General features: G+C 43.4%; 1 protein-coding gene across 5 annotated transcripts in view; it reads right to left on the minus strand.

The window, feature by feature from the left end:
• The window catches only part of NRXN3 (neurexin 3), a gene marked incomplete at its 5' end in the record, with an annotated part of 972314 nt that overhangs the window by 370335 nt on the left and 580570 nt on the right, over positions 1-21409 (minus strand). The window contains one exon of one of the 5 annotated variants that reach the window (XM_082057641.1): positions 144-387. The exons of the other annotated variants lie outside the window; for them this stretch is intronic. Coding sequence (XP_081913767.1) covers positions 144-387 — 244 coding nt within the window. Of the gene's footprint in view, positions 1-143; positions 388-21409 lie in introns of those variants that run through there. 5 annotated transcript variants of the gene reach the window in all.

Genomic DNA, 21409 nt, shown 5'->3' on the forward strand with positions numbered 1-21409 from the left:
AATGGGGAAGGGAGCTAACGGCGGAAATATGTGGGGCTGTAAAGACCCCCCTCCCCCGGAGCCACGGCCATAGTCCCTGTTTCCCCTTTGCTGCTCCAGCTGCTCTGCAAAAAGATTAGAAAGAAACAAGAGTGGAAACCCACCGTGTCCTCCTCGGAGGGAGACAGGGGAGCGGTAGATAGAGATAGGCACAGAGTGGTGCTTGCTGCCGTGGAAGTGATGCTCATACTGAGCCTGAGATACAGACGAGGAAGAGGAGGCAGAAGAAGCCACGTTAGAGGAACTCCACACAGAGCTGACGATACATCCCCAAAAGAGGGAGCACATCCACAGGGTCCAGGCGCGGCGGCGTCCCGGGCAAATGCTGGGGTCTATTCTCAGGTGCATGGTCAAGGCACAGGACACCTACAGACGGGCAGTCTGAATTCCAGCCAGGGAGAGTGGATAAGGTTCATGATGCCAGGGGACCCATGCTAGCAGAAAGAGTCGCTTCCGAGGCTCTAGGGCGTGCGTATGTGCTCAAAAGGCAAAGAGATAGTATGTGTCTGTGCGAAAGAGCGGGTGCCAGGAGGGAAGGGGAGGGAAGGGGAAGGTTAGTAACCACACACAGAAGAATAAGACGCGCCGTTTCCCAGGGCTGGACCTACTGTGCCAGGAACCCCGCGGCCGCACGGAGCCTCCGGGAGAACGCAGGAAAGCCGCACATGTCAGCGCGAGGGTCCTGGAGCTTGCACTTCTCAGGTTCCTCCAGGATCACGGGGTCCTTGAGGACTTTTCCCTGCCTGCGATCCCCGTCTCTCACTTTGCTGAGAGGGACTACTAAAAACGAAAAAGAAGAAATAAACCAGAGACCCCAGGTAAATTTTTGATTATTTTTATCCCAATTCCAGGGGGTTTCTGTTGCTTCTCCACTAGCAAGTGTTGCAATGCAGAACGCCTAGGCACACGCACACGCGCGCACACACGCACACAGGGATCTGGATTGTTATCCTTCTTCCACCGGATCCAGGCGACTGAGGGCTCAAGCCGATTAAGCCTACGCAGCCGGGGAGGGCAATGCCAGGTCTTCCCAGGCAGGCAAGCACGGAGGAGAGAGCGAAGGGCCGGGCGGCGCGGGTCCGGCGGAGCTGTGGGGCGCGGATCGAGCGGAGCCGGGGGCGGGATGCTGGCGGCCGGCGCGCCAAGTGCGGGGAACTCCGCGGCGCAGGTGAAGCGCAGCCGGGGCGGCCGGGGAAGCGGCTCCACGAATGGGCGAGCCGTATGCAAATATTCCGGCCCTGGCGAGCCAATGAGGGCGGCGGCAGCTCTCCGCAGAGGGACTGGCTGGCTCCGGGGGGAGGCGGGGTCTGAGGGCGGCACCGCCCCCGCCATTCATGCGCCGGTGCCTTACACACGCGTCCACCGCCCCCGGCCGGGCTCGGTGCAGCCGCTCGGGGCGAGGAGGGGCCGGGCTGGTGCTGTCAGTAGCGGGAAACGCCCCGGACCCCCAAAACTGTTCGCACAGAAGTTCCCGGCACTGACCCAGCAGAGGGAAGCGCCTCGCACCGCACCGAGAAACCAGCGCCGGGCATCTGCCCCGCCCAGGAGCGCCCGCTGCCCGCCCCGACCAGCCCCTGGGGAAACGCGTCCCGCCGGTCCGTGCGGAAACGAGACGCGCCCGCTTCCTACGGGCACCTCCTCTCCCGCCGCGGACCCGCTCTGCCGTGCCGGGGCGGCCCTCCTCGGGCACGGAGGCGGGGGAGCCGCGGGGATAAGAGCCAGTGGGACGCGTGCGGCTGGGAGCGGGGTGCGCAACCGGTAGCCGTCCCTCTGCGGTGCCACAGACACGGGCTCATTCGCCACCGTTCCCCCGCGCCGGCCCCTCCTAGCTCTCATCCTGCGGCCGCGCTGCACGGGAGCAAACTGAGAACCAGGAACGACCGCGCTCGCTAAAACTCCGTACTGCTTTTTGCTTTTTTTTTTTTTTTTTTAAAAAAAAAAGGTCCTGCAACAATAGGCTGAGTCCAAATCGGTATTATTTGCACTTAATCCTCAGAGACCGAGGACCGTACCCAGATGTTACAGCCCATAAATTAATAAATAAACGTAGCAGCATTATCTAGTAATTTATTGCCTACCAATTTGCATGGCAAACATCCCCAGCCACACTGGGCAAGCCAGTCACCAACGGTGAAGTGACTTATGCAAGATCACTCAGGGAGTAATTAAGGACCTTTGGAAAAGGAGCCAGCCCCAGGCCTTGCCTTGCATTGCACTGCCTCCCTTCTCCTTCATTTATTAATTCAAACCAGAATAAATTGTTTATGACTGAGTTTCCTAGTTTTCCCCTCCAGATCTGTGTCTTGTAGGTGTGCACACACACGCCTCAGAAACCTGCTTCACACACTTCGTACGTATTTCCATAAAGCAAAGATGCAATGTTTTCAGCCACTGATCTCAATTAGGTACAGCACAAGAGTTAACTTGTAATGATCAGCCCAAGTTGCACACCTAAAACATCTATCTGAGCCTTATATGCTTGTAATTTATATTCTAGTAACTTATAGTTTAAGTGATCTAAATCAGGGGCTAGAGCAGTCAGAAACACTTCAGTGTTTTGCTGGGTTTAATCAATGATTTGTGGATGGTAGAGCTGGAAAGCAAGAATACTACTATCAAATTTATCCAGCATCTGCCACCCAAGAATCTCAGGGTGCTTTAAAATCTTGTATTAATGCAGCCATTTAACAGCTTTACTTTGCCTTTCTATAGATAAGGAAACAGAGGCTCAGAGGTGTTGAGCCAGTGAGTAACTGATAGTCATGGGAACTGAGCAGAACAGACACCAGGATTGTCCAACCTAACCAGTATGTGGTGTTAGAATAAACATTTGTCTGATTTGATGGCCATTTGTTAGCCCTAAAGTGTGAATATCAGCCTTCCTCATAAGGGGTGCACGGCCTCAGGCAGGGGTGAGTAACCTGCAGGGAGGTGCCTGCTGGCTGGCAGGTTTGCAGTGTCATGCTCAGGGCACAGAGCAAGTTCTCTCTGTGCAAGACAACGGTTCCTGGGTCTGAGTTTTGTTGAGGAAACTGGAGTTGCTGTGATATATGTGGCAGGATACCCAGAAGGATCCTGTCTTTGAGAGGAAGCCTCCCTACACTCTTAACTGTCTTGGGAGAGGAGTGAAAATATAACCTTGCATATCACTCTTGAAAGGCTGCTGACCCATGAGGATACTGCTGGTATCCACCTTGAATTCCTCACGACAGAAGTCCTGACTTTCACCCACATCCACAGACAAAGTACTCTGAAATATTTTTTGTGTAGTTAAACTGTAGAGAGTTTGATTTAGGGAAAGGAGGAAGGATGTGTATTAAATACACAGCACTGAATAGTTTATTTGTAAAATACAAGAAATCTGTTCTGAATAAATTTCAGACCCAAGTAGCTATCAAGAATGCAACAAAAATCTGCCTCCCATCATTGTACTTTCTTTTTCTCTGACCACAGCATTACAAAAAGGACAGAATATATCACACATTACCAGATCAATCACTTAAAATGGGACTCCAGATCTAAACATCAAGGACTCAGTGCTGCTTCTCCAGAATGCAATGGTGGAAATCTCATTCATTGATATGGAAAATGTATGAGTTTTATGAAGTGCAATTCCAGACAGAAGAGCAGGAGAACTGCACAGGTACACCCCTTGCCACTTTCCTGCAACTGTTTGCCCTGTTGCTACAAGAGAAAAAAACAGAAGAGGGACCTTCTTAGTTGACAAAACAATGGTAACATCCTTGGGGTCTTAATTCCCCTTTAACAGCCTGACAGATGACATCCTCTTCTCTGTACCTGAGACCCTGTCCATGCCAGGCACCTCTTGGGCTGCTGTGGGAGGCAGAGTCCCTGCAATGGACAGCAAATTACCAAGCGCCAAAGAAAATCACCAATCCTTTCCTCAGCTCATGCTGTCACCAACCCCTTCCCCACACACAGAGGTACCAGCTTAGATGCAGGGGATATACAAAGGACATAAGCATCACTTGACACTGCCCTGGCCATAGACACAAAATGCCTCATAGTCCCCAAACATGAGAAACAGAGATGCTGTGTTGCCCCTGTGCTGAGGAGTTGTCCTAAGTTCTGCCTGCCAACCTTCCTTTGCTGCAAACCATTGGGTAAAAACAGCCTTAGGCAAAAAAGGATGAAGGCCAAGGGAGTCAATCTGTATGAGTACAACACAAATATAAAAATAAATTTTAAAAAAGGAAAAAAAACCTGCAAAGCTGGTTATAAATACATCATAGAGTTCTGGTGACACCATAAAGTACTAGAACTTCACTCTACCTTGCTTTATTAGGTGTCGGTGGATGTATTTACTGGCCTGTAATTCACAGGTGACTCATTTATTTAGCAGCAACACTGCAGGAAGAGGGCAAATTTCAAATCCAGTTTCCCCTCTTGGGTCACAAGGGGAAGTTTGTAGTCAGAAGTGGAGTTTCAACAACATTATTCCAACCAGATTTACTTCAAAAGAGAAATTGTTATTTTCCTATTAGCTTAGTTCATCTGAGTAAACATACAGTCTTTCTAAATGCTCTTGCGCCTTCAGAACTGAAATGGGTGCCTTAAATGATAACGGTTCCCATCATAAGTTGCTCCCTACAGACATGAGAAAAATAGTACTATTTCTTACATAGCTGTTTCTTTTACTACAAGAGCAGAGGGTGACCATATTCCGCAGAAATGAGAAATAATAAAGCAATTGTTACTGAGTTTTAGAATCCCAGAAAGAGAGCCAATTGGCTTCAAGCCCAGGAAAAGTTTCTACTCTCCCTTATTTGTGTCAACAAGTACAACTCTCTCTATATTTCCTATTAAATCTTAGCTGTTAATTACTTTGCTGCACTCAGAACTGAAAAAGTGAGCTCTTCTCTAAAGTCAGAGATCTCTAAAACTGGATCCAAAGGGGAATCTCCATTAGCTTTTAGCAATGCAGGGTGGCTGCCAGAGAGATGACAGCTCTGGCTCCAAGCAGTAGAGGCTGATGAGGTACAGTATTAGCCAGTGTATTGCTATATAATAAGGTTAAGACATTGCTATATAATAAGGTTAAGCTAGAATACCCTGTCACTGAAAAGCTTTTTCCAGACTGAACTGATTCTCTCAAGGTTCAGAACAGTTCATTTTTTTTTTAAAAAAAACATACTTTACCAAGAACAAGAGGAAGGTTCTGCTTATGATCTTAAAATAGAGGCTAAAATAAAATAAAATAAATGAGAGGGTATTGCATGCTGTAGAGAGTGTAGGACTAACATATAGACACCTTTGTCTTTAGCAAGTTACTTCAAATACTGCTAAGGACAGCAGTGACCAAAATGCTGGTAGTTCCTCAGCACTGCTGGCAGAATTAACTGCTCTGAGACTAGCTCCTGGTGGCCCACTGTCCTTGTCATCACTGCCCCTCTGCAGGCAGCCTCCAGACCCAGCAGCACCAAAGAATTATCCGTATCCACTCATCTAGAGGGAAAGGGAAGGGTTGCTCCAGGACAGGGCTGAAGACCACACAGAGCTGCTGCTATGCAGTACTTTTTCTGTGTATAACCAACTCACTACTGTCTCTGTAACCGCCAGTTCTATTCCACACCTTTGAAAAACAAAAGAGCAATCTATTCTCAGGGGTCCTGTGCTCTCCTTTAGCATCTACTAAGTCCAGTTACCTACAAAAGTTGAGGCACCAGTGACACAGGGCAGGTCTAATTCTCTTTTCAGCTCAGCTCCAAGGGACGAGTGTTTGCTACAAGCAACTAATATAGGAGCTTTGGAGTCTAGTTTTGTTCTTATTTATGTCAGGGCAAGTAAATTCAACAGAGACAGTGGACTGACATCAGTGAAGGGAGATTGGACCCTTGATGTTCATTTGTGAGAAGAGAAATGCAAGCTGATGACAACCAGTTAGCCTGGGCTAGCAGTAACTTAGCCAAAAGCAACAGTAACCACTGGGAGCTTTGACAGAAGATGAGGGACATAAATTCAGTTCTGTCAAGTATCTAATTTAAGGGCCAGAAATCTTGCAAAGGTCAGACTTTTATTTTCTGAAATTTCACACCTACAGTCCTATGCTGGTGGAAAAAAAAAAGCAAGAACAAGAAGAGGCGGCGAGGCACAAATACAGCAATATATTTCATTTTGATAAGCATTAATCAATTGTAATTGGGAAAGAGGCAATTTCAGAATTTGCTAATACAAACTGACAATAACGTGTTAGAACTGGTCCTGCTTACTAGGTAATATATACAGGACAATCCAGTGTGCTCAGCACTACGTAAACTAACAGAAGCAGAGTCCCGTTCCTGGAGAGCTTAAAGACTTGCTGGAAAGGTATGAGCCAACATGCTGGACCAGCATTGTGAGCAAACAGTACCTTTTTGGCTCAAGTCTGCTAGTCTGTGAACCTAAGAGAAAGGAAAGGCTTAGATACTGGCAAGAATGGCTTCACACAGCAGCAACTAGTGCAACTTCTTTCAGCCCTGGGCCTGTAAGTCTCTCATCTTCACTGAATGTGCCACAGAGATACTCCCAGCTACCTACACAGGACATCGGCGAGCATCCTCTCTCCTAAAGCTGCCTCACAAATTAGGACAACATCCTTCTCACGCTCTAGACCCTCTACTAGATCAATAATTATGAATGTGCTTTGCATTAAATGAAGGATGCCTAAGTTTGGTTTACTTCAACAATCGTGAGGAGCTCCTGCTATTCAAGTACCTATCACCTCCATTTTTGTCTCACAAATACTTTGATCTCTGCCTCTGGGGTACTTTATTGTAGTTGGCTAAAGAGGCCCTAGTCTGCCTGTCTACTGTGTGCTGAGACTCTCATCTTACAAGAGAAAACCGATTCTGTGGGGCTGAAGAGCTCTTTCCTCCAGGAAGGCTGGAACTGCATTTGTACCTTTTACACTCATCAGAAGCTGGAGTCAATGGCAGCTGCTCAAATCTTGTCAGGCAGAGAAACAAAACCTGCTTCTACTTCTTGTATAATTTAAGACAATGTGACTTTTTGTCAAAGGTTTGCTCAGAAAGTTTACAGAAACCAGAAGACTGGGCAAGTTTGAAGAAATCAGGGGTGTCCACTGCTTGACCTTAAATAGTTATTCAATTACCAATGAAGGAGCCCAATGGTTTAATTTTCTGATGTGTCTGTCGCAGAATTCACACTTCATTGCTTCTACTACCTATGTTTCACTAAGGATAGCAGAATAAAATTGTAGGGACCTGTAGTATGCGCTGGGAACTGGTTTCCATCATTCATAATAGCCCCCTCTTATAGGGAGATTACTTTCTAACCAGCTCTGTGATTAGCCTGATTTTATGTTGAGCCAAACTGATCTCTAACATAGCTCATAGCAACTGATACTATGGATGCAAGTTGCCACTATGTTTATGGAAACAAAAATATATGTAGCTTGCTCTCCCTGTGGTTGCAATCAGTATTGGCAAGTCTAAGGTGAACAGCCTGTTCCCAGCCTAGGTGTGAGCCTTGCCTAGGATAACATGCTGCTGCAACCCCTTGTCTTTAGTGACTCTCACAGCAGCAAGAGGTTAGACACATCAGCAAATCACAGAGTAGGACGTGTGACCTACTGTCATCTTGGCTGTATCTGTTCTGTAGAACTATATTTAGATGTCCGAGGTCTGCTAGTCCAGCACCTTACACGCTAATGCTAAATATTAGCACTACAGAGCTAACACTTATGCCGTGAATTCTTAGTGTGGAAGAAAAGAGGTGGGAAATTATTTAAGAGCTCTGAGTTTTAGAACTTAAATAGTACCTGAAAGTCTGAAATAGAAAGAGACAGGGAATGGATAGAGTTAAAATATCTGCTGCAGTAAATAGAGAACTATTTTAATTTTTACCTATAAAAGCAAAAAGGAGACTTTTATTTTCCTTTTGCACTCAAAGAAATCTTGTATGACACAGAAAGAAAAAGCTGGAAAAACTGTTGCTTTGGCTCCTTTAAACTGGTTTCTGTGCTAATGAAAGAGAGCTCTCTAATAGACGCTGTGCACAGGCTCCCCTCTGCTTTGCTTCTCTCTTCCACCTATCATCTTGCCGGGCTTTAGCCTGTAATCACCTGTTCGTCTCGCAGCAATAACTGCCAGGTGACTGGTGCTTGCTGTAGTCTCCCAAACCAAATGCCAAAAAAAAAATTAAAAGAAAAGCAAAGAAAGATGTAGGGGGGAAATCTTTCAATGACACAAGTGTCTCACCACCAGCCAGACAAAAAGTTAAATGTCTCCGGCGGCCAAAGCTGCTCATGGGGGAAATGCTGGTAGGTGCAATTTCCTAGGATGCATACCTTGTCAGTGTGCAGAAGATGAAGAGAAAAAGAAGGTCAGAGCAAAGCTAAAAAAATTGAAAGGACAAATGAAGACACTGTGGGGAACAATTCTTCTGCTTTAACCCTGAAAGAGCCCATGCTGCACAGTCTGTGGCAAACCAACTTACTAACTAAGGCATCATGAACAATAAGACCATTAGATGGCCTTCTCCTCACCCAATGGAAACAGCCATTTTTTTGTGGTGTCTGTGCTACACAACCTGCACAGGGTAGTACACAGTATATAGTTCAGTTGCTCTCAACCACAGCAGAAATGAATTTTTTCCCTCCAAGTAACAGGCCTCACAGTAGACAAGACAGCCAGCAACTCCAAGGCGGGATAAATTTTACCTACAACATTCTTGGTGATGTTGTCTAATTTGCAAAATGAGTGCCTCTGGAAGTAATATATACCAGTGCTCAACTTTATCAACAGAATTTATATTTTTCTCAATTTTTTTTCACAAATCTGCTGAAGTAAAAAAGTGGCCTATGACACCTATAAATTACAAATGCATTAGTAAGGATATAATTAATATTACCTTTCCTTGTGCTCAGATAGAAACATACTAAAATATTGTAACTAATAACAGTATGATAGTATATACAAGCATTTCGCTAGGTATGTGAGCAACATGTCCACCAACTGGGCAAACAAGAGGTGGTTAGTTGCTCATAGGAGGCATCCAAGTGTCCTGCTGAATACACAAGCAGAATGTCTGGGAAAAAATAACAAGAGAAGCAGTGCTGTTAGCAGCTGAAGATCCCACTTTTGGGAGAGTGAAAGTAGCATTAAAACATCAGGTATGAAAAGGGAAATGTGATACAGAAGATGACAAGCCAGCATCACTTCCAACTTCTTTCATCCTTCTCACCTCTTCTCCTGCAGCTAAGATCAGCAAGGACAGTAGCTGTCGGTGCTAACTACAGAGAATCAGCTCTATGGTACTACATAGTCACAGTTAATTTAGGGGATAAACATTAAAGACTAACAGTTTTGTATATAAAGTAATAATTAATGATAATGATTGAGAATTAACCATTAGCATAAAGTGTGTTGCTAATTAATGAGTTCAGTAGAGCTTCATTTTAAAGTTTTAAACTGGCCTGATTTATCACTTTTCTAAACATACCCTTCCTAGCAGCCTGTAATTCCCTAACACACCTAATACATACACACACACATTTTCAGTTGCAGTATTGTCATCTGTAATTTCGGTCCTATCATAGACAAAAAATTATTTCCTTCCTCTTTACAGATATCTTTTACATCTTTGAAGACTTCTACTATGTCCTAGACAAGGAGATTTTGTTTTCTTGTTCCTTAGAGATCTGTGGATTTTAGACTGTGCTCATTATCGCTAGTTTACTAGAAACTTTTTCCAAATATCTAAATTTTTCTTGAAGTGCAATGCCCCAGACCAGATGCAGTCCTCCAGATGAAGTCTCATGAGCACTGCATACAGAAGAACAATTATTTAATGTATCTCATTGATGATACTCCTGTTTACATTACTTGTAAGATATGTGACCCTCTCTACATAGAAGGAGGGTTCATACTAGCACTCTACTAACTTCTTCCAGGTTTATATTGTATAACATGGAACATATGGCTAAACCCTGGTCCATGGGCTCCTAGGCTTTTTTCACTAAATTTTTTTTTAAGTTTTTGCAACTTTCAGAAAATGCAGCTTAGCATTACACTGTGACAGGTACAGTACCAACTACCTGTTCCCTGCTGATATATTTAATGCTAGCGAGGACAGGCCCTGGCTTGAAGGCATGCAACACACCCCCTCAAACTAATCAAACAGATGGAAGCAAAATACACTCCAGGTCCATTTGCAGCAACTGATCAGAGGACTTACTAGGACACTTGGTCTCCAACAGAGAAGCTCAAGAAAAGCACAATAGTGAGAATAAATGTAAGGAGCAGAAACTGCTTTAAAAACACCTCTCTCCTGGTGAAGCACCTCACTCTCCTATCATTCCCCAGGGTCTCAAACTCCATTCCACCCGCACAAGCTTCTCCAGCGCTGCAGGTCTCCTGAGACACCAGCAGTTTCCTTATCTTGTCAAATCCTCCATCCTGCCTGTGATTCAAAGAGTGTTTGTGCTAGTCACATGGATGCCAAAAGCCTGCTTTCTCAAACTGAATGCTTCCCTCTACCCAGCAATCTGGTCTCTGAGTAAAATGGGAGGGAATTTGTGTAGGGGGAGGCATTCAGCAGCAATAAAACCCCGCTGGTGCTGCAAAGGCTGACACCAGAGCACAGGCAGACATCAGCATTATATGGGCTTTAAGAACCAGGCAGCTGTGAAAATGAGGAAGGGGAAAAAAAGAAGAGGAAGGAGCAACACACCCCCTCACTCATAGGCCGTATAGAACAGATAAGGCGTAAACTGCTTAAACATGGATGTGCCATTTATTGGACAGGACAGAGAAAAACCTCCAGCTATTCATTGTAAAATGCCATGGGAAAAACTAACGATAGGGATGCAGGGACAACATTTAAAGTAGTCAGATGCATACAAACACATGTGCATGCACACATGCACACACACGTATTTCTGCTTCTCTCTCTCCTCTTCATTCTCTTTACCTTTTCCTCAATCTGTCAGCAGGGATAACTACAGAGGAAACCAGAAAAAGAGAAAATGGGAAAATGTCTCTGCAACCCATAGAGGGAGCTCACTTGAAGAATCACATTTTTTCTTTCTTCCTTCTGAACTTCTGGTTGGTCATACAAAAGCCATCTGCACCCTGGATGAATTAATCCCTTAAGTCACTCCTTAAGTTATAATTAGGTCTGCCCAGTTTTAACTAGATGCCATGCTTCACCTCCCTCCCCTTTTTATCAGTCACTAAAAAGTGAGCACTCAGGATGGCAACACGCAGTCTGTCATTGACTCCTCCAGGGTACTGGCAGGAGTATGGTGGGTACTGTGAGGATGAAAGAAAACTGAGTGGTCTTCAGGATGACTAACTCTGAATCATTTTGTTGCTGTCTTCATCTCTGCATTCTGATCTCCTCCTGCACAGAAATCAGGAGGTAGCTATTCTATGACAGCTCAAGCTATCAAAATTTGCCAAAAGAGACAGAGAGCAGTATGTGATCAACAGAATAAACAGATATACAGGTGCTCTGTATAACACCTTTTCTTGCACTGAGATGCTTATTACCCACTGCCAGTCCCTACACTAGATGTAATCCTCAGAAAAGGAGCAGCAGGCAGAGAAAAAGAGGGCATCTGATATTCCTGGCTCCCTGAAAACACATTGTACTACAAGCAGCAGAACCACAGAAATAAATCGGCAGGAAACAAGGCTTCAGGTTTCCCCTTTGTCACCCCACCATTCACCACAATAGCGTCATCACATCACCCTCAGTTCCCCGCACCTTCTCTCACATTCCCTCCTCTGATGTGCTCAGATTTTTGTCATGTTTCTTTACCCCCTGTAACACCTTTCATTTTCTTCCCTCCTCATGTCTTGCTTTGGCTGAGGAAGAGGCAGCCTGCGTTGTGGCAGGTCCAGAGCTGCAAGCCTACCAGCTGGTGGACCAGCCCTAATGCCTTAGCAGGGATGAGGAACAAGTTCTGTAGGAATTCAGTGTCTTCATAGCTTCAACACTTCTGTCAAATGTGGTGGTTGCTGGCCAGGCAACCGAACAGGCAACGGCCAGACAGAATGATTGCAGAAGCATCATTTCCTTAGAAAACCAGACTAAAATAACACTATGTTTCCACAATTGTACAGTATGGCCTCAAGTGGTGTGACAGTTTAAGCTGCAGGATGTCAGCTTCTCACTATGGGCTGTATTGCAAGAAACCCTTTGTAAAAAGAGAAGCAGAGCCAAAGACTATGGTATGAGAGACAGATAATTCAGCATCTTAGATCGGTACTGCATACATATGATGATGAAGTACGTTTTAGTTAAAGGACAATAGAAATAGCAGCAGCAGAAGGAAACCTTCAAAGGTGAGTAATTCTGTGCCACTTTGTTGAAGCATTACTCTCTACTGCAAAGGGGAGATTTCATCTAGTGCTAGCAAAAGAACCTAGATGGCTAGAACACAAAGACAGGCACAGTGTCTCCCTTCTGCACCCTCAAACATCACTTCACTATCAGAGCCAACCTCTGAACAGAAACTGCACAGGAAAGAGAAACAAATTATCTAATGCAGTTCCAGATAGCAGGAAAATATGATGCAAAAGTAAGTTTCAAAACTAGTATGACGGCATGTTTCCAACTTCTGTTGGGTAAAGAGGTAGCATCTGAGGGAAGCCCCCAAAACCTCTGGCTATTTGTGGGTTCTATGAGACTCTTTGATTTGTCCCCAGAAATACTGCTGAGATTTAAAGAACTTACTAACAAAATTTGCATCTAAATAAATACATCCTTGAAATCTGCTTTCAAGAGAGGACAGTTTAATCATTTTGTTTTGCTTTTTCCCAGCGAGCTGCATTGCAACAAACCACTCTCATTATTAGGTTTTCTTAGGTCACTAGTTACAGGCTGAAAATAATACATACCCAGCTGTTTATATATAGAGCTTATTGTAGCTTAAGTTATATAAATCATGGTAAAAAAAAGTTTAAAGGATTAAAATCAGACTAGACAAAGCACTGAGACTACCCCAGGCAACAATCCCACACTGTCCAAGTAGGACAGCTGGCATTTAGCAGGTATTTTTACTTCCATCCATCTTCATTTTTCTCCCTCTCTATCTCCCATTTTTGTAATTGCCCATCCCATCCCGCACAGGAACGCACACAGGCTCACCCACTCACTCCCATTTCTTCTCTTGCCAAGAAGAGCATCCTGCGTGGGATTCAGTCATTTGTTGTCCACAGAACTTCTGGTGTGTGTCTCTCTAAATAGCTGACATCTGGAGGAGCTAGATGCTACTTATACCCTCCTCAGCACGATCAGATGCTGCTAAGGAACATGAACAAAATGCTTCATTTTAAAAATATCTTCTGTTATCCCCTCTACTTCTTTCTAACAGGGTTTTTGGGGGATTCACAGTCCACTGCAATTAGTGGTTGGCTTTCAAAACCATTGTTCTTGGGGATGCAAAGAGACTAATATAAAAGTATATAGTGATAATAATCCATTACTTCTGCTGTCCAGCACTTCATTTCCGTAACATACTTACTGTTTTTTAGGAAGAATGCACCATTCTGGAAGGCTGCTGCAGAGATAGGAACATGGATCAGGCACCCATGGTGGCACTGAAGTTCTTTAATTACTAGACCCCCTTCCTTCCTCTTCATTCTTCAGCAGATACCTTAACTTTTATAGTGACTAAAACAAGGGTTTCACAGACTACAGATTTTCTAACTATACAAACATGTTTCTTTTAATGATTGTTTCTGCCTCACAAACAAATCAGGAGTCCACAATAACATGATCCTGTAATTAAAGACTGAAAGGAATGCAGGAAGGGGAAAATGTTACATTTACTTTCAGCACGCCTCAATTTTGAATGCTCAATTTTGCAACAAAAACCAAAATCAGTCAGAGCAGGGTTGTTGGTGGCTTTTTTAATGTTCTCTCACATATCTATCTATTCATGTGCATCTGTAATCGTTACTTCAGTGGAGTCTGCCTTCATTTAAAAAATACAGCTAGGACATACGTGCCTTAAGTCACCCAGGGAAAGAAATACAAACAGCAAAGTGACAGATAGCACAGATGCACCTACATTGATTAAATTGCTGTTGCCAGAACACACAGACTGCAATCTCTTTCCCTTTTGGTTTATTCAAGGTAACCTGTCATTCTTCTCCAATCCTTTTCAAAGTGCTCTTGTTAGCAGGTTGCGAGAATTAAGTTAAGTTGACTCACCAATATTAATAGGTATCTCTAATTCAATAGCAACATGTTCAGAGAATGCCACCTGCCTTCTCTTTAAGCAAAAGATGCTGAAACACAGCCAGCACTTTACCCAGCTCTTTCGAAAGCTAAAATTAGACACACCTGTTTTAACAGTTGTTTCAGCAGCTGGACACTGGGATGTGGATCAATAAGATTTACTCACAGCTTTCTCCAATCTGAGCTAATAGTGCGATTTAAGTGCCTCGCCCTGTGTTTAGAGAAATTTGTGTTGCAGAGAACAGTGAAAATGAATCAAAAGAGGTCAGGGTGTTCCTCTTCCCCCTTGCTATAGCACAAAAAAAAAAAAATTACCTATTCAGTAGAATAGTAAACTACATGATCAAGATGTACTGGTCTTGATCTAGTAGTATATGAGGACAAGATCTTGAAACATATATAAACCAATGCAGTGACAAGCTGCAGGTATCATAAAACTGCAGGCTTGTGAGGTTTGTTCACTTCCATTCTCTGCAATGAGTTGTAAATGCTGATATCTAAAGCCAGCAACCAAATCCTGCCAACTTTTCCATTACTGATCCTGGAGTAACCCAGCTAACATGCAAAACCCACTTCGCCAGCATCCAAAGCTCAAATGTCCCACCAGTTGTCTTCACATTCAATGTGCACCTCCACTGCAGAAACCTATGGGGTGCTAGAAAAAAAAAACCACTGAGACATTATAGAAGAACTGGCTGTAAAGTAAAAGAAAATATAAACTAAATCTTACTGAAATTACACTCTAAGTATTATGGAGCTGTTTCCAAGCTTCTGTATCTGACCAAGTTGCTTGAGATTCCCAATACCTTGTCTTAAAAGGAAAAGGCAATTTCCTAAAGTTTCCATATCTCACAATCCAGTTCTGCTTGCCTTTTTTCCTGAGGCAAAATCAGTTTATACAGTGCTATCCAGAGGCACTTATTCCCAGCCCAGTGGCAACCCCTCTAGTGTGACTGTGCGACCAAGTGCTAAATAGGATCAGTGAAATAATCTGTTATGAAGAAGTGTCCAAAACCAGAAGCACCATGTATTTGTATTGCAACTAAGAGAAACATACTAGAAAATTCTCAAGACAATTCTCAAAGTTACAGCTGGCCCTGTAGTCTTAGAGTTCCCACATAATCAGAAGCCATAAATTCACAGACATTAATGCACTCATGTATGTAAAAAGCAAATATCTCCCAGAGCATGTGCTCATCTATATGCTCCCCTGGGATGAGCACCTGTGTGTTTTCAAAGAAAACACACATGCACATTCATCCATATGAGCCCAGATAGGTAGCAGGCAAATCTACCCAGATCATTTATAACATACAAAAAATACGCAAGCATATAAACATGCCTACACAGCTCTATAGTCAAGGGAGTGGATGCCTCAGAGCACACTGCACATAATCAGTTCCCATCAAATACACCTCAGATTTTCCCTGTCAAACAGAAAAGAGGCGGCAGGGAGAGGGACTACTTGGTTGTCAAACTGAGTAATAAAATGCTCATCAAGAGCATTTCTGATGGGATCTAAAGATGCTTGGAGAAGTGGGGCCATCACAGTCAAACTGCACCAGTTGAACTCAAGAGCACTGAAGACAGACGCAGTGACACAAAGACTTTTCCCCAGTGTTTTTCTGGGAAATAATGAACAAAACCTTCAGTGATTACTCTGTTATACCTGCTGGCCCTGCTCTCAAGTCTGTACTAGACAGAAGATGTTCTTCTCTTTCTTCAGATTAAATGTTTAAAAAGTCATCAGAGATTGGCATGATAATTATCTTTCCTCATTAGAAAGTGAGCGGTGGACCTGACTGAATATGACTCCTCTGTCAAGGCCCTTTGTGGGCTGTAATAGTACTCACCCAACATCAATGGGCACAACACTTCATGTGAACAAAACAAAGCAACATATATCAAGTAATCCTATCTTTTTATTTGCTTTTTCCTCTTCTAAGCCTGCTGAGTGAGGTGGGAAGGTGCCAAATTCCTTTTTAACTTGTATAAATGCATCTAAATGTCACAGCAGAGCTTTGTAAAGTGAAAAGCTTTCAAAATGCTTTTATCTTCATATCTAAAATTGACTGCTCTTTTTTTTAATTAAAAAAGGCACACTCTCTCAGACCACTGCCCTTCAGCATTCTTGGGGCCAGCCAACTGCAGCAATCCACAGCAGAGCTCCCAGTGCATCCTTGCAGCAGCATTCACCACAGCACAGGGTACGGTTTGCCTGGGGAAGCCAGGAGGGAGGGTAAACACATAGGTAAAGACAAGGCTGAAAATTCCTCCAGTGAGGGGATGTGCAGGCCTAAGGGGTCTTTCTGTGACAGAACAGATGGGCTCCCTCATTCACTTTTATAAATGTGTTTCAAAGATATTAATTGCTTTGGTTTTTTATTATTAGCTCGAGCTTGAAGACAGTGACAAATCCTTAAGAGCTGTGACCCCAGGGACTGCAGCACCACCACAGAAAAGGCACTGCCAAGGCCTTCGCAAAACACCAGCCCTGCCGCACAGCGCAGCTGGAACAACTTTGTCTAACAAGGGTGAGTGGGAACAGCTCAAGCTTCCATGCTGGTGCTCATATAGATATGACTTTCATAGATGTGCCATGCTGAGAAAGACGGTGGTAAATTGTTACGGGAGCAGTGTGGTAACAGATGGGGGCAGACAGCCCTGGCTGTCTACAAACTGCAGAATTAGCGAGAAGTGCGGAGTCTGACTGTGCTCAGTGGCCACAACAAATCAGCTCCCTCCCTTTTAGTATGACCAACCATGGTTCTTTCATCATCCCAAAGGTCACTCCTATCTCCTCAGTCTGGCTCATTCCTCAGTGTTTTCAGTTTAAAAAAAAAAAAAAAAAAAGAAAAAATCTGGACCACAGATTGCATTTCTGATTTTACCGGAAAGATGTTAGGAGAAGAGTCCCATTTTGTTTTTTCTGCAGCCAAGTATAGGTCTCAGAGAAATTATCACATCCTATGGCCTGTTCAACAAAACATGCTGCAAACTGGTGTCATTATGCAGCAGTGGGAGCAGAACGGTGTTAATACATTGCAGTATCCCGCACCACTGTCAGGTTATCTGTGTGGTCCCGAAATGGGATAGAGTTTAATCAGACAAAACTTATTCTTCAAATCGTCATATAATCTACAAGAACAGTGCAACTTAACCCATAAGGGCAGAGTCAGGTACTGAATTTAGGGATCCGGCATCACAGAAGGGGAACCTCAGATTCACTGCAAAGGAACTCTCTGCAAGCAATCCCTGAGCATGATCCCACTGCAACCTGCTCCGCTCTCGGGCCCCTTCTCACACCCAGCTCAAGAAAGTCCTTCTACACTGCAAAAATGAAGTCTTAAAAAGGTAATTTTCCCTTTTCACCATGTGCCACAGTCTGCCCACTCCCAAGTACAACTGTGGGCCTTGAATTCCAGGCTGCAGTCCAGAAGCTTAGGCTAGTAAAACTACCAGCCTCTGAAGTGCAAATCTGGGAACTGTCCCCCCAGAGCAAAAATAATAATTTTTAAATTATTACTATTTTTATTTTAACATACTAGAATTTGTTTTATTTGCCTTTTTCTTTTAGATTTGGGGAAGGGGAGAGGGAATTCTGGGGTGTGTTTTCATGCTTTCATCTGTAATAGCTAGAAAATTTCTTTTCAGAAAAATTAAATGAGCAGACACAGCGACACACCATGTGCCTGCAGAAACTAAGATTTTAAAATACGCATCAGACACCAGTGGCCTCAAAATTAAATTATGCACTAGCAATAAAAAGACATTTCACGTTTAAAAACCAACCCCAATTCTTTATCAGTGAACATTTCAAAATATGTTTTCTGTAGAGGCACAGCCAGGTGTTTGCCAGGCAGATGTAACAGAATGCTACTTCACTGGAGCAGTGTTTAACTGCTGTGATCATTTAAATATGCCTTTATTTGCCTTTGGAGTAAGAAAATGAAAAGCTAAAGTAGAGTTGTTTTGTAGCCTCACTTATAGTTACTAGCCTTCTCATCTAGATAAAACTTGGGTAGGCAACAGCGCTCTCCCTTGCACTGCCTTAGCTTTCCTAAAACTAATTGCTCTCTGGGAATATGACTAATTTCCTGTGTCTCCCCTCTCCTTTGACCCCATTCTCTTTTTTCCTTCCATATCTCCCTGTTTCATGGGCTACAATGGGACAAGGAGCAAGAGTAGCACACACATAACCTTATCTCTCTACCTTGTTGCTTTCAGCATTTCCCAATCCCAGGAAATAGTCCCTTTTCTCTACTGCCAGCTGGCACCTTATTTGCATAAGGATGAACTATGGAGCCATGTTACCCCTTCTCTTCTGCAGTCCCACAGTCTGCTGATGAGCCCGAGTGCTTTTAAACAGGGTTATGCTTTCTCTCATGCCCTCTTGCAAGCTTGGTGCTCTGCCAGGCGGCTGCAGCACAGATGCACTGATGCTGAATATTCCCTGTGCAGCAGGCCACCACGAGCTCCGAGGGGGAGGCACATCCCAGCTCCTGCAGCTAAAGCCTGGCAAAAAGAATAAGCTCTCCTGCTGCCTTGAAAATGATGGATGTACACCAGAGGCTTTGCACAACCTACAGCCATATGATCCCCCCCGCTGTCCTCTGGAACTCTGTACACAATATAAATTGCCACACAAAGAAACATGCTCAATAGCACTGACCTGAACACTACCCATAACAGAACAAGCAGTAATGTAAAAGGTAATGTAACTCCAGTGCACAGGATCAACTTTTGCTTGTAGGGTGTGTTTACATGTAAAGTCTACATATTCATATATTAGATTCATGGCTGGCACATTCAAAGGGACAAGATAACCTGACTTGTTCCTGACTACATAGGATTAAAAGCTTTGACATTGGTTCAGTGCTTCTTGAGAAAAAAAAATAACTGTTTCTCCCACAGTTCTCGAGAGACAGCAGGTTCTAGTCTAGATGGAAATGGCAACAACAGTCCTTCTTTTGGTACTACTGCTCCAAAAGGAGCTCTATAAAATCATATGTATTTTCTCACCTTCTAGGAATTAACCATATCAAATATGCTTGACTTTCTGATGAGAAAGAAGTATTGGTTTTTTTTCTAACTGTCAAGGCTTAAACCTGAGAGAAAAAATCAAAGTCATACCCAGCGGGAAAGACTATATTACAAAAACTATGCTGTTTAACCTTAACAGTCCCCTTGCAAAAGTAGCTATAAGAACCTCTGGCCAGTATGATCCCAGCAGCCCACATATAATTCACCTCCATGATGTCCTCAAGCAAGGGGTATGCATTTACAATAATTCACATACTAAATACAATTTGTAGCCTGCTAGCAATGAGAAGGCACGTAGCTACTGAAGGTTAAGGATTAGCACAATATTTTTTGTGTTCTTTGTGCCAGACATTCTGGTAAACCTCTGGTTTCCTGGAGAAACGCCCTGACAAGATAATGTAGTACCACTGACATCTCATTTTCTGTATGCTCATTAATTTGTTCTGTTAACACATTTTATTGCAGGCACAAATACTTGGTTATATTCAACTAAATTTTCAAAAGTTTTGTAAATCCCTCATCAGTTACAGAAAAAATAGGGTTTGCTGGTTAATAATTTGTGCCAGATTCACACAGGATACCGAACCATGCAGCGGTAGCAAGAAAAGACCTCAGAGTTTTCTGCTCCAAAGCTACCACCTTCTGGGCTGCAGAAGACCTGATCTCCCTAAACCAAGCAACGTATGAAAACCCCAACATGCTCTGATCAGCTCTGGGTCTGTTCAGTACAGCAGCACAACACTCAGTTTTATTTTGCAATGAATGCGTAACCCTGAAAAGATACAAAAATAATATTCCAAAATCCTCAACTCCACAAATGAATTGTGTACTACATAGGAATAGTTTATATTTGTGCAATATACAGTATCAAGCTATTCCAAAGGAATTTAATGCCACAGGGTACACAGAAAGCAAGTATTAATTACCTCCAATGTCCAGAGAGCAGAGCTGAGGCAGTGAGAGACAGAACAGAGTGTCAGGGTGGAGCAGCCTCTGTCACAGGCCACCCGACTGGATTCTCTCCCACCCTACCCAACAGCAACCACTATTATTTTTAAAATTATTAATTTTTAGGCATAAATTTCTGCACAAATACAGCATAAAAGCAGTCCCTGGTTTTCACTTGTGTATGTTTTGTTACAGCCTCTAATTACATGATCACACACATGACTCTTTTTGATGTTACCTTTCCTTCATTCAGCACACAGGATGAATAACGCCTGTTGAAGGTGCCATTACTTGATACTTTATTTTATCTTCATTGCTCCATTTGTGGCCCCTCCTGCACACTGTACTAACCCATGGGCTTTTCTGTGATGCCACTCAGCAAAGCACTGGACTTTTTTGCAAAAACTAATTACTTTTGACAACCCCTTTCTAAGGTGATAGGCTCATTTTACGAAATGTAGAGCTCAGGAACAGGGGAATTAAGTCAAAGTGCTCACTAGTATTGAATGTGCAAATTCAGATTGCAAATTCTGATTACACAGAGTGTTTAGCACCTTATGACACCTTACACATTTGAATCAAATTTAGCAATGACTCGATTGCTGTTTTCAGGGCTCAATATTGTTTCCATCTAAGCTATACCATCTCAAGCTGGGGACTGGAACACAAAGAAGATATAATTCAGGGATGGCCTGAGGAAAAAAAAAAAAAAAATTTCAATAACTTACCCAGCGTCCTACCATGACCCTTAGTTGATGTTTTGCTCAAGAACCCTCCCCACCTCGTCCACTACCCATTCCACTTAACTAAAATTGAAGCGGGCATCCTATGTAAAGGGCAATCACTTCGAAAGGAGATCCCCAAGTTGTGCTAGAAACTCCTCCTTTCTGTGCAAGGCATGGGGAGAAAGTCATAGAGGAGAAATAATGAGTAAACACGTTACCAAAGATTGTATCATGAAGCCCATACCAAAGGAGAACAAAGTTGACTGATACTAATTTTTAACTGCCTGAATTTGGATTCTCCCCTGTCTTCCCCTTGTGAAATACCAAATAGTTGTAGAGTTTGTATAAATATTGGTGTATATATAGATATATTTGCGAATACGGACATACAAACACATACATATACACATAAAAACACATAGCATACTCTGAAACTTATTTAA

This window comes from Streptopelia decaocto, assembly GCF_964273445.1.
Source record: "Streptopelia decaocto genome assembly, chromosome: 7".
Classification (NCBI taxonomy): domain Eukaryota; kingdom Metazoa; phylum Chordata; class Aves; order Columbiformes; family Columbidae; genus Streptopelia; species Streptopelia decaocto.